This window comes from Moschus berezovskii, chromosome 8 (assembly GCF_049115385.1).
Source record: "Moschus berezovskii isolate FMDL1 chromosome 8, NW_MosBer_1.0, whole genome shotgun sequence".
In the NCBI taxonomy this organism is placed as follows: domain Eukaryota; kingdom Metazoa; phylum Chordata; class Mammalia; order Artiodactyla; family Moschidae; genus Moschus; species Moschus berezovskii.
In genome coordinates this window covers 1,105,480-1,119,630 of record NC_142467.1, presented here as the reverse complement: position 1 = coordinate 1,119,630, position 14,151 = coordinate 1,105,480, and the positions used below count along the sequence as shown (strand labels likewise).

At 40.4% G+C, this 14,151-nt stretch overlaps 1 protein-coding gene across 1 annotated transcript in view; it reads right to left on the bottom strand.

Moving 5' to 3' along the window:
* Positions 1–206: 206 nt before the first annotated feature.
* The window catches only part of TMEM232 (transmembrane protein 232), a 235,145-nt gene continuing 221,200 nt past the window's right edge, over positions 207–14,151 (bottom strand). The window contains exons 11-12 of the mRNA XM_055430649.2: positions 3,617–3,710; positions 207–1,504 (exon numbers count right to left, since the gene is read on the bottom strand). Of these exons, the coding sequence (XP_055286624.2) occupies positions 1,238–1,504; positions 3,617–3,710 (361 nt within the window). The 3' untranslated portion in view covers positions 207–1,237. The remainder of the gene's footprint in view (positions 1,505–3,616; positions 3,711–14,151) is intronic.

Genomic DNA, 14,151 nt, shown 5'->3' with positions numbered 1-14,151 from the left:
AGTGTAAGGTATCATAAGAGCCCTGCTCTGTTACTCTACCCATAGACTGGGAGTGTCGGAAGAAGTGAAACGACATGTGAAAGTGACTCCTGATGGGATGAATCCCTCCAGTTACTGCTTCTAGGACCACGCAAGTCCATTCTTATAACCTCACCTGGCAAAGTAAAATCACCGTCACGCAGAAGGCTCCCGTGGTGTCTCTTGGAGATTACGTCATCCTGAGATGACTGGCCTGGCCAGATTTGTCTGTATACAGCAGCTGATTGCATTCAAGCTTCCCAGATGGCACTAGTGGTAAAGAACCTGCCTGCCAGTGCCGGAGACATACATGGGTTCGATCCCTGGGTCGGGAAGATCCCCTAGAGGAGGGCATGGCGACCACTCCAGTATTCTTGCCTGGCGGGCTATGGTCCAGAGGGTTACAAAGAGTCTGACACAACTGAAGCGACTTAATACACACATACGCAAGCTTCTGACACATGGTTTGACTTGGCATAGATTGACTATGAAATACAAACCCAAGCAGGGGCCTTACATGTTTTATTAGTGTTAGAGTTATTATAGGAGTACTGATTGATGCTCATCCCATTTTAAGAAATAGTTCTTATTTGTGACTCATTAATAATTTGCATAATCATTATATGCAATATATGATTATATGCAATAGTGGTGTCTATCTACTCTTCACTGAATTTCAATACTCTGAGAATCATTATGTGTATGATCATGAGTTGAGAGTCAATTAGCTCTAGCCACATTCTTGAAAACACTTAACTAGTAAAACACGTCACTCGAATGTGATCAGTGCTAACTGTTCTTTTAAGACTAAGCTATGACTATTAAAGGAGATCAATCCTGGGTGTTCATTGGAAGGACTGATGCTAAAGCTGAAACTCCAATACTTTGGCCACGTCATGCGACGCGTTGACTCACTGGAAAAGACTCTGATGCTGGGAAAGGTTGGGGGCGGTAGGAGAAGGGGACGACAGAGAATGAGATGGCTGGATGGCATCACCGACTCGATGGACATGAGTTTGAATGAACTTCGGGAGTTGGTGATGGACAGGGAGGCCTGGCGTGCTGTGATTCATGGGGTCGCGGAGAGTCGGACACGACTGAGCGACTGAACTGAACTGAACTGATGACTATTAAAGAAGCTGCACCAGGATAAACTCCTTTCTAAGAAACTACCTTTAATTAAGAACTTTTTCCTAACCTGTAGCTTTCCTGGTCTCTTTCAGGCAGCGGATTTCTGGCGCGCGGGCCTCAGTTGTAGGGTCATTTCTGGCGCGCGGGCCTCAGGTGTAGGGGTCATTTTCTTTTCTAGGGACGCGTCTTCAGTCCTCGGAGGAAGCTCGTAAGGCTTGGTCTGCTTGTGTAGCTTCTCTCCTCTTCTCTTCATTATTTCTCTCAGGCGGTCCTGCTCCTGTAGCTCCGCATCTTCCCGCTCTTCAGCCTCACATATCGCGTCTTCCTTCTGCCGCATCTTTTGCTCTTCCTGCCACTGTGACAGAGAGAAGGTGTCGTTTACACATGATTTCCCGTGAAAAAAGTGTGTCGGTTCACTCGGGGATTCAGTCATCACACTGCGGAGTAGCAGCAGTGAGCACGGTCCCTGAGTGTCTGCTCAGCACTTCGGTGTCTGTCCTATGCCTTGCACGTCAGGGACACTAGATAAAATTCAGCGGGCTTGGCCGGACACTTAACACGGCAGCCGTGTGTGCTGGCTTATTGTCAGTTCTACAGACTCCTCCTTCCTCCCCCATTCAGGTTTGGAATTTTAAGCCAAGACATTGAGCAATTATGAAAAATTGACCAGAAGAGTATAGTCCAGAGATCTGGATTTGTATGTAGACTCAGTCATTTACCATCTTTAAAACCTTGAACAATTAACTCAATCATAAAGCTACATTCTTCTTATTGGTAAATGTTTACAGACTCGTTGTAAGGATTAAATTAACTACTGTAAGAGCATTTGTAAAGTGTGAGATATTAGTGCAAAGCACTATAGTACAGCTATTTCAAAGGGGATGTGTATAGATGAAAACTGTTTAAACGTGATATTCAGAGAAACTTCGATAAACCTCTACAATTTAGTACTACCAAACTATTATTTGATTAGGCCAGTCACAGATCAAACAATTTGGACCCTATCCGTTCTCAAACATGTTTTCCAGAAAGGATGGCTTTACCCATCTATAGAAAAATTGATGGCAGTTAATGTATGAAAGTGAAAGTGAAGTCGCTCAGTCGTGTCCAACTCTTTGTGACCCCGTGGACTGTAGCCCACCAGGCTCCTCCGTCCATGGGATTCTCCAGGCAAGAGTACTAGAGTGGGATTGCCATTTAGATACAGCTTATACCCTTGGAAGGAAGAAAAGATGATGGCTCTTAGGAGGCATCTCCTAGCCTCCTCTCTATCACTCAAAACAGTGTCCTCTGTCTCTTTAGGCCAATGTGTTTAATCACAGAGTGACTAAAGTCTTTCGACCCTTTCAAGGGTACAGAACAATAAGGCAAAATATTTTTATTCTGTTATTAAAACAACACTCTATATGTGTGTATACATATATCGGCAACCTGATATCTTCTGTAGTATAGTCCAGATGATTTAAGTGAACGGTAAAATTATAGTTGCTGCAACTGATGAACTATTAGGAATTTTTGATAATGCCTTGTACATATAATATTGGTTTAGCATAAATGTTATTAGTGAATAAAATAGCAAAACTATAGCTCTCACTTTGTAATTCTAGGATATCATTCAGTTTCCAAACCCCAATACTTGTGGCTGTTGCTACAGTGGCTTAAGTATTGACTCTGTGAATAAATAACTATTTAGTGGGATCAGTAAATGAAATAATCACTTATTCTTTCTCAAAATGTCACTAATAAAAGGAATGTAGAAAATCAACCATGGAAATGTAAACACAACCTGAGAGATAATACACAACTGGTGATAAAATTAATTTAAACACATTCTACATAGTGTTGAATCCCTCCTATATTAAAAGACAAAACATAAGTATTCTACTTATATAAGTGACTCTATGTACATAATTAATAAGTATATAAGTAACTCTATTCCTAAAAAGAAGCAGTCATAAATGATTTGGCAAGAAATCACTGATTATATATAGTTCAGCGGATTAAAACCTGTCCAATGGCCTTGCCTTGTTACTGCTGGTTTAACTGATACCAAGAACAGAATGATTAAAGTCTTTCTAAAACTTCAGGGGTAAAGAATGATCACTGAAAAAACTGAGTCAAAAGATTTTTGTTCTTTTACGAAAAACACACTACAGAAGAAATCAGTGTTCAGTTTCCAACATCAGATACCTATCACACACTCACAAAAATCAGTACTAATTCAGGAAACAGAATAAGGCTAGTATTTTATAAATGAAAGAAAGCCAAAATTTCTGTAACCCAGTGAAGGCACTGAAGTGTGTAGACACAGTACAGTGAGATATAATTCAATTTGGCAAATCTCAATCAAAACTCAATCTACTTTTGAGTTCCATGATTAGTGTTTCCATCTCAGAATTACACTTTCTGACTAAAAATGCCTTTAAAAACAAAGCTTTTGCTGCTAGTTTAAGAAAATCAAACTTACGTGATGGTCAATGATTCTTGCCAACTCTCTGTCTGCCCTGGTGAAAAAATCCGGATATGGAAACAAAGGAGCTTCTGCCACAGAAGAATATTCCCTTCAAAAGAGCACAGGACAGATCCAATGTCAGATGCAGATACTCTTCCTCCCTGGGATATACAGATTTGCAAATCACCATTGTTAAGCATTTTGATTCTATATTGCTAATATGGACGACTTACTCTGTATATAAAATTAAATATTAGTTTTTAGTTTCTGTAAACCATTTGGGTTATTAGAACTGACAATTTTGAGGGTAAGGTATGGCATACAGAATGAGGACAAGAAGATAATAAAAAGGCAATCTCTCCCAGGAGACATAAACACTTTACTAGTCAGTGGCGAATGCGACGCTGTGAAAGGCTTCAGGAATCCTCAAGCAGACTGGGCCACTGCGGAGATGAAAATGCCCATCCCTGTACACAGCCCATGACCCTGAAAGTTCTGGTGGGATTCTAAGCCTAAGAATTTGACCTTAGATCTACCAAAAAAATGCTACAACTTCAATATTTCTTTCAAGTCTTTATATCATTAAGGGTGGAACGGTAGGAGACTTTAGCAACAGCTCAGTGGAAGTGCTGGCAGTACAAAGCTGGGCCCTCGACTGGTGGAGATTTAGCATTAAACATTCCACATCGTAATTATATTATTGAATTTATTATCAAAAAACTGTTGTGAGTGCAGAAATATGTTATGCAACAAAATGGTGGTAGAGAGTATGGTTTTGAAGGAGAGAAAGTAGGTTTAAAGGCGAAGCTCTTAGGAAAGGGTCTATGGAGAGATATAGCTGGTGACAATTTCCATATTCAAAAAGCCTGATCAGTTTTTAAGACTATAATGTCTAGTAAGCATTTTTTCAAGTTGTTGCCCCTTCCCTTTGTGGCATCCTTCTCTCCTATCACTGGGTTGCTTGATGCTACACTAGACGTTTCTCAAATCCTTCCATTTATCTTCGTCTCCACTATTATTTTCCTTATCTAGACAATTATGTCTTACCTGGACTAAGATCTCCTTGTTTATAATCTCTACATCCACCATGCCTTACTCTTTTTTTCCTTGTCTCTATAGAGTAGCCAGAATTTTTTTTCAAAATACAAAATGGATCACGTCAATCCGTGGCTTCAAACTCTTCAGTAAATCCCCAGTAGCTTTAGAATGAAGATTACATCTCTTGGGACTTCCTGGTGGTCCAGTGGCTAAGACTCCATGCTCCCCATGAGGGAGACCCAGGCTCAATCCCACATGCCGCAACTAAAAATAAGATCCTGCATGCTGCAATGAAGACCTGGCACAGCAAAATAAATAAAACTAATTATATATTTTTTCAAAGATTGTATTTCTTGTTGAAGAAGGCTGAAGTGGACTGTGTGTTTGTTTCAGTGACTTACACGGCTTCTCCAAACTTACTTCTCTCTCTTCTTGGCCAAGGTCCACGCATGCTTAACACATGGGCTTTCTTGCAGTTGCTGCGATGCGTTCTGCTCCACCCGACTACTGTTCATTTGTGAAAGCTGTCGCCCCTTTCTGCAAAGTCCTTTCCCTCCTCCTCCTCTCTGCTGCAGTGCTCAGTGCAGTTCAGTCGCTCAGTCGTGTCCGACTCTTTGTGACTCCAAGGACCGCAGCAGGCCAGGCCTCCCTGTGCACCACCAACTCTCAGAGTCTACCCAAACTCATGTCCATCGAGTCGGTGATCCCATCCAAACATCTCATCCCCTTCTCTTCCTGCCTTCAATCTTTCCCAGCATTAGGGTCTTTTCAGATGAGTCAGCTCTTCACATCAGGTGGCCAAAGTATTGGAGTTTCAGCTTAAGCATCAGTCCTTCCAATGAACACCCAGGACTGGTCTCCTTTAGGATGGACTGGTTGGATCTCCTTGCAATTCAAGGGACTCTCAAGAGTCTTCTCCAACAGCACAGTTTAAAAGCATCAATTCTTCACAGCTCAGCTTTCTTTATGGTCCAACTCTCACATCCATACACGACCATTGGAAAAACCATAGCCTCGACTAGACGGACCTTTGTGGACAAAGTAATGTCTCTGCTTTTTAATATGCTGTCTAGGTTGGTCAGAATTTTCCTTCCAAGGAGTAATTGTCTTTTAATTTCATGGCTGCAGTCACCATCTGCAGTGATTTTGAAGGCCAAGAAAATAAAGTCAGCCACTGTTTCCACTGTTTCTCCATCTATTTGCCACGAAGTGATGGGACCAGACGCCATGATCTTAGTTTTCTGAACTTTGAGCTTTAAGTCAGCTTTCTCACTCTCCTCTTTCACTTTTATCAAGAGGCTTTTTAGTTCTTCACCTTCCGCCATAGGGGTGGTGTTATCTGCATATCTGAGGTTATTGATACTTCTCCCGGCAATCTTGATTCCATCTTGTGCTTCATCCAGCCCAGCGTTTCTCATGAGGTACACTGCATATAAGTTAAATAAGCAGGGTGACAGTAAACAGCCTTGATGTACTCCTTTGCCTAGTCTGTTGTTGCATGTCCAGTTCTAACTGTTGCTTCCTGACCTGCATACAGCTTTCTCAAGAGGCACATCAGGTGGTCTGATATTTCCATCTTTCAGATTTTTCCACAGTTTATTGTGATGCACAGAGTCAAAGACTTTGGCATAGTCAATAAAGCATAAATAGATGTTTTTCTGGAACTCTCTTGCTTTTTCGATGATCCAACAGGTGTTGGCAATTTGATTTCTGGATCGTCTGCCTTTTCTAAATCCAGCTTGAACATCTGGAAAGTCACGGTTCACGTATTGCTGAAGCGTGGCTTGGAGAATTTTGAGCATGACTTTACCAGCGTGTGAGATGAGTGCATTAACTAGCTGCAGTGCTAGTTAATGCTTACTTATCCTTCATCTTCTCAGTTCAAGCCCAGTAACCACAGCTGTCAATCCACCATGGGCCTCTCCTTCATCATACTCATCTCAGTTATCCGTGTGCCTCTATGAGTTTTATTTTCTTGACTAAACATGAGCTGCGTGATTGTGGACACTATTGCTTGCTAATCGTTGTCTCCACAGTGCCCAACCCAGGCCGTAAAGGTGAGTTTACCACATCACACTCTGTGTCAGCAGAGCAGTGCCCAGTACAGCGAGAAGACTGCAATCTCAGGAGGTAAGCCAGAGTAGAGCTAATAACAGGGACTCACAGGAAGACAACTCGTGTGACAGGTGACCGGGGAAAATACACGGAAACCTCCCCAAACTCATAAGATTCACACGTATTGTGGAGCAGAAGAGCAGTGAGCTTCCCACTTCATGTAGGATAGAGGCCCTCATCATTCTATTGAAATATTAAAGGAAAATGTGATTCTAGAATACTGGTGAGTTAGAGGGAACCTGGGGGCTTAGACCTGCCCCCAGAGCTTGTTAACTTTATCCAATAAAATCTGGGCACTTCAGATAGTCAAAGAATTGTGCTAAACGCTGTGAAAACATAAATGAAACAAAACTTTTAAAATCGTTAAGATTAAAGGCACTCAGGTAAGTTACCTCAAATTCCTTCTTGGATTATAACAGTTTTAAAATAAAGAGATGCATAACAATATCAGCAATGTTAGAAAGTCTTTAAAATGGGAAGATTAGATGAATATGCTGTGCATCTGTGGTTTCTAGTTACCTCAGTTGAATAGCTTGTACTAGGAAAGAAAAATGCATAAAAAACTATAATACAACATGAGAGAATACAATGCAAGTCAATGTGAGAGATAAGGGAGATAAATATTCAATGATATAAACAGAAGAATGCAGCAAAATTGTTAAGAAACAGGTTCTGCCCTCAGATCTCTAGACAAATTTTCATCTTGCCACTTAATATTATTTAATCACTCTGTTCCTCAGTGTCTCCATTTTTAACATAAAAAAATAGTGCCTTCTTTTTATGTATTATTAAGATTAAAATGGAATAATGCATCAAAATGCATGGAACAAATAGTAAACAAGTTTTGGCTATATGATTCTCTGATAAGGTCATTAGCATTATCAGAAAAATTGAGAGGACTAAGCCATGGTTTTTCGATGATACTGAAAGAGACAAGAATAAAATAAGAGAAAAAGTAATGGAAGGTAAAAAAATTAGTTCACTTCAGTTCAGTCACTCAGTTGTGTCTGACTCTTTGCGGCCCCATGGACCACAGCACACCAGGCCTCCCTGTCCATCACCAACTCCAGGAGTTTACTCAAACCCATGTCCACCGAGTCGGTGATGCCATCCACCATCTCATCCTCTGTTGTCCCCGTCTCCTCCTGCCTTCAATCTTTCCCAGCATCAGGGTCTTTTCCAATGAGTCAGCTCTCTATATCAGGTGGCCAAAGTACTGGAGTTTCAGCTTCAGCATCAGTCCTTCCAATGGACACCCAGGACTGATCTCCCTTAGGATGGACTGGTTGGATCTCCTTGCAGTCCAAGGGAACTCTCAAGGGTCTTCTCCAACACCACAGTCCAAAAGCATCAATTCTCTGGCGCTCAGCTTTCTTTCTAGTCCAACTCTCACATCCTGACTACTGGAAAAACCATAGCCTTGACTAGACAGACCTTTGTTAGCAAAGCAATGTCTCTGCTTTTTAATATGCTGTCTAGGTTAGTCATAGCTTTTCTTCCAAGGAGCAAGCATCTTTTAATTTCAAGGCTGCAGTCACCATCGCAGTGATTTTGGAACTCCCCAAAATAAAGTTTCTCACTGTTTCCATTGTTTCCCCATCTATTTGCCATGAAGTGGTGGGACCAGGTGCCATGATCTTCATTTTTTGAATGTTGAGTTTTAAGCCAACTTCTTCACTCTCTTCTTTCACTTTTATCAAGAGGCTCTTTAATTCCTTTTTACTTTCTTCCATAAGGGTGGTGTCCTCTGCATATCTAAGGTTACTGATATGTCTCCTGGCAATCTTGATTCCAGCTTGTGTTTCTTCCAGCCCCGTGTTTCTCATGACGTACTCTGCAGATAAGTTAAATAAGCAGGGTGACAATATACAGCCTTGATGTATTCCTTTCCCCATTTAGAACCAGTCTATTGTTCCATGTCCAGTTCTAACTGTTGCTTCTTGACCTGCATACAGGTTTCTCAAAAGGCAGGTCAGGTGGTCTGGTATTCCCATCTCTTGAAGAATTTTCCACAGTTTGTTGTGATCCACACAGTCAAACGTTTAGCATAGTGAATGAAGCAGATGTAGATGTTTTTCTGGAATTCTATTGCTTTTTTCCACGATCCAACCGATGTTGGCAATTTGATCTCTGATTCCCCTACCTTTTCTACAACCAGCTTGAACATCTGGAAGTTCGTGGTTTACATACTGTTGAAGCCAACTTGGAGAATTTTAAGCATTACTTTGCTAGCGTGTGAGATGAGTGCATTTTTGCAGTAGTTTGAGCATTCTTTGGCATTATCTTTCTTTGGGATTGGAATGGAAACTGTACTTTTCCAGTCCTGTGGTCACTGCTGAGTTTTCCAAATTTGCTGGTATATTGAATGTAGCACTTTCACAGCATCATCTTTTAGGGTTTGAAATAGCTCAGCTGGAATTCCATCACCTCCACTAGCTTTGTTCGTAGTGATGCTTTCTAAGGTCCACCTGACTTTGCATTCCAGGATGTCTGACTCTAGGTGAGTGATCACACCATTGTGATTATCTGGGTCATGAAGATCTTTTTATGTACAGTTCTTCTGTGTATTCTTTCCACCTCTTCTTAATATCTTCTGCTTCTGTTAGGTCCATACCATTTCTGTCCTTTATCGAGCCCATCTTTGCACGAAATGTTCCCTTGGTATCTCTAATTTTCTTTAGGATTATACAGTGGAAGTGACAAATAGATCCAAGGGATTAGATCTTGTAGACAGAGTGCCTGAAGAACTATAGATGGAGGTGTGTAACATTGTACAGGAGGCTGTGATCAAAACCATCCCCAGGAAAAAGAATGCAAAATGGTGAAATGGTTGTCTGAGGAAGCATTATAAATAGCTGAGAAAGAAGAGAAGTTAAAGGCAGAGGAGAAAAGGAAAGATATACCCATCTGAATGCAGAGTTCCAAAGAATAGCAAGGAAAGATAAGAAAGCCTTCCACAGTGATCAGTGCAAAGAAATAGAGGAAAACAATAGAATGGGAAAAACTAGAGATCTCTTCAAGAAAACTAGAGATACCAAGGGAACATTTAATGCAAAGATGGACACAATAAAGGACAGAAAACAATTAAGATGAGGCTTAAGTGAGATGTATACTTCAAATGTTTGGAATTTAATGGGAAGTACTGAAAAATCTTCCTGGAATCAAGGTGTCTTGAAATCCTAAGCTTGTCAAAACAAATTGGAATAAATTGGCGGTCTTAAAATTGGCATTTTCTCTGGTATACTTCATGGCATCTGGTCCCATCACTTCATGGCAAATAGATGGGGAAACAATGGAAACAGTGACAGACTTTATTATTTTGGACTCCAAAATTACTGCAGATGGTGACTGCAGCCATGAAATTAAAAGATGCTTGCTCCTTGGTAGAAAAGTTATGACCAACCTAGACAGCAATATTAAAAAGCAGAGACATTACTTTGTCAACAAAGGTCCACCTAATCAAAGCTTTGGTTTTTCCAGTAGTCATGTATGGAAGTGAGAGTTGGACTATAAAGAAACTTGAGCGCCGATTAACTGACGCTTTTGAACTGAAGCTTGTGTGGTGTTGGAGAAGACTCTTGACAGTCTCTTTGACATCAAGGAGATCCAACCAATCCCTCCTAAAGGAAATCGGTCCTGAATATTCATTGGAAGGACTGATGCTGTAGCTGAAACTCCAATATTTTGGCCACCTGATGCGAAGAACTGACTCATTTGTAAAGACCCTGATTGGGGGCAGGAGGAGACGGGGACGACAGAGGATGAGATGGCTGGATGGCATCACCGACTTGATGGACATGAGTTTGAGTGAACTCCGGGAGTTGGTGATGGACAGGGAGGCCTGGTGTGCTGCGGTTCATGGGGTTGCAAAGAGTCAGACACGACTGAGTGACTGAACTGAACTGCTATACTATATTTTCATTTTGATGTTCAGCCTGGATAATGATCTTCAAAAATGCATGGATATATGACCTTTCACTGATTCCAAACTTGTTCCAAGTAATTGTATATTTTTTTCTTTTTGGAAGTTGAAAGTTTAATTATTTGATTCCTAGAGTACTCTTTAACCAGTTCCTTCCTCAAAGACTTCCTCAGTTCCACTGAAGTTTCTTCTTTCTCTTTCAGCTTTATTGAGATATAATTGACATATAACAGTGCATAAATTTAAGTTATACCACATAATTTAAGAAAAATTACATTACAAAATGATTACAACAATAAGGTTAATTAACACCTGCATTATTTCACATAACTAACTCTTTTGTATGTGGCTAATGCAGATGACACCACCTTTATGGCAGAAAGTGAAGAGGAACTCAAAAGCCTCTTGAGGAAAGTTAAAGAGGAGAGTGAAAAGGTTGGCTTGAAGCTCAACATTCAGAAAACAAAGATCATGGCATCTGGTCCCATCACTTCACGGGAAATAGATGGGGAAACAGTGGAAACAGTGTCAGACTTTGTTTTTCTGGGCTCCAAAATCACTGCAGATGCTGATTGCAGCCATGAAATTAAAAGACGCTTACTCCTTGGAAGGAAAGTTATGACCAACCTAGATAGTATATTAAAAAGCTGAGACATTACTTTGCCAACCAAGGTCCATCTAGTCAAGGCAATGGTTTTTCCCGTGGTCATGTATGGATGTGAGAGTTGGACTGTGAAGAAATCTGATCGCCGAAGAATTGATGCTTTTGAACTGTGGTGTTGGAGAAGACTCTTGAGAGTCCCTTGTACTGCAAGGAGATCCAACCAGTCCATTCTAAAGGAGATCAATCCTGGGTGTTCATTGGAAGGACTGATGCTAAAGCTGAAACTGCAATACTTCGGCCACCTCATGCGACGAGTTGACTCACTGGAAAAGAGTCTGATGCTGGGAGGGATTGGGGGCGGGAGGAGAAGGGGACGACAGAGAATGAGATGGCTGGATGGCATCAGTGACTCGATGGACATGAGTTTGAGTGAACTCCGGGAGTTGGTGATGGACAGGGAGGCCTGGCGTGCTGTGATTCATGGGGTCGCAAAGAGTCGGACACAACTGAGTGACTGAACTGAACTGAATGAGAACACTTAAGATCTACTCTCTTGGCAAGGGTCAAGTATTTAACACAATATTGTTAACTATAGTCACCAATCTGTACCTTAGAGCCTCAGAATGGGAGCATCTTAAAATTGGACGTTTGTACCTTTGACCAACACGTCCCATTTCTCCCTTCCCCATCCCTGAACAAGCTCCTCTGTTTCTGTGAGTTCTGCTTTTTAAGAGTACACATATAAATGAGATGATACTGTATTTGTCTTCCTCTGTCTGACTTATTTCACTAAGCATAACATTCTCTAGGCCTATAAACCTTGCTGCAAATGGTAATATTTCATTATTTTTTATGGCAATGGCACCCCACTCCAGTACTTTTGCCGGAAAATCCCGTGAACAGAGGAACCTGGTTTCAGTTCATGGGGTCGCAAAGAGTCGGACACGACTGAGCGACTTCACTTTTCACTATTTTGTTATCCATTATTTTGCTGAAGGACACTTAGGTTGTTTTCATGTCTTGGCTGTTGTAAGTGATACTGCAATGACCATGGGAGTGCAGATACCTTTTCGAGATATTTATTTTGTTTCCTTTGGATATATACCCAGAATTCAAACTGCTAATTACATGTTAGCTCTATTTTTAATTTTTGCAAAACCTCCATACTGTTTTCCACAGTGGCTTCACCAATTTACATTTCTACCAACAGTGCACAAATGTTCCCCTTTCTCCACATCATTGCCAAGACTTCTCTCTTTTGCTTTTTGATAATAGCAAAAGCCATTCTAACAGGCGTGAGGTGATAGTTTATTGTGGGTATTAAATGCATTTCCCTGATGATTAGCAATATTGAACACTTCTCTATACCTGTCAGCCAGTTGTGTCTCTCTGAAATAATGTATATTCCAGTCCTTCGCCATTTTATAATTTGATTATTTGAATCTTTGCTATTGACACAAAAGAATTCCTTATATATTTTGAACATTAACTCCTTATCATACAGACGGTTTGGGAATATTTAATCCCGTTCCATAGGCTGCCTTTTTATATTTGTTTCTTTGGTGTGTAGAAGCTTTTTAATATTTTATTTTAGTGTCAACTTCATAAAATCATTGCTAAGACCAATGTCAAGATGCTTTCCCCCTATGCTTTCCTCTAGGAATTTTACAGTTTCAGTTCTTACATCTAAGACTTAAATCCATTTCAGGTTAACTTTTGTGAATGGTATGAGATAGGGGACAGATTGCATTCTTTTACAAGTGAATATTCGGTTTCCCCAGCACCAATTATTGAAGACACTGTCTTTTCCCCAGTGAGTATTCCTGGCTCCCTTGTCAAATATTAGTTATCCATATACAAATGAATTTGTTTCTGGGGTCTTCATTCTGCCCCACTGGCCTATGTGTCTGTTTTATGCCAGCACCAAACTACTTTGATTACTTTGATTACTGTGTGTTAGTTGCCCAGTCGTGTCTGATACTTGAGTGGGTTGTCATTTCCTTCTCCAGGGGAACTTCCCAACCCAGGGATTGAACCCAGTTCTCCTGTCTTATAGGCAGATTCTTCCCTGTGTGAGCCACCAGGGAAGCTTGATTACTACAGCTTTATTATACATTTTGATATTGGGAAGTGTGATGACCGCAGTTTCATTCTTTCTCAGGACTGCTTGAACAGGTCTTTTGGGGTTTTATACAAATTTTAGAATTGTTTTTTCTATTTCTGTGAAAAATGTCATTGAAATTTTGATAGGGATTACACTGAATGTATAGATCACTTTAGCTTGTAGGGACATTTTAGCAATATTAAAATCTTCTGATTTATGAGCATACAATATCTTTCAGTTTATTTGTGTATTCAATGTCTTTCATCACTAAACTCAAGTGATGACTGCACAGAACTGTCATCTCCTTCGTTAAATTTATTCCTAAGTATTTTATTCTTTCCGACAGTATTATTAAAAGATTGTTTTCTTTATTTAAGTTAGATCATTGTCAGGGTCTAGAATAGCAGCTGATTTTTGTATGTTGATTTTTTTTTTTTATCCTGCAACTGTACTGAATTCATTTAGCAGTTTTAACTTGGTGGGCTCTTTTGGGTTCTCTATATGTAAAATCACATCATTTGCAAAACTATTAAATTCTTTCTACTACCTAACTGCTATCACTAGGGATTTCAGTACTACGTTAAGTATAAACAGTGAGAGGGGGCAACTTTCTCTTATTTCTAATATCAAAGGGAAAACTTTCAGCTTTTCACCACTGAGTAAAACGTTAGCTGTGGGCATATTATTTATGTCCTTTGTTATGCTGAAGGGTGTCCCTTCCATACCTAATTTGTTGAGAGCTTCTAATTATGAAGATGTAATATAAT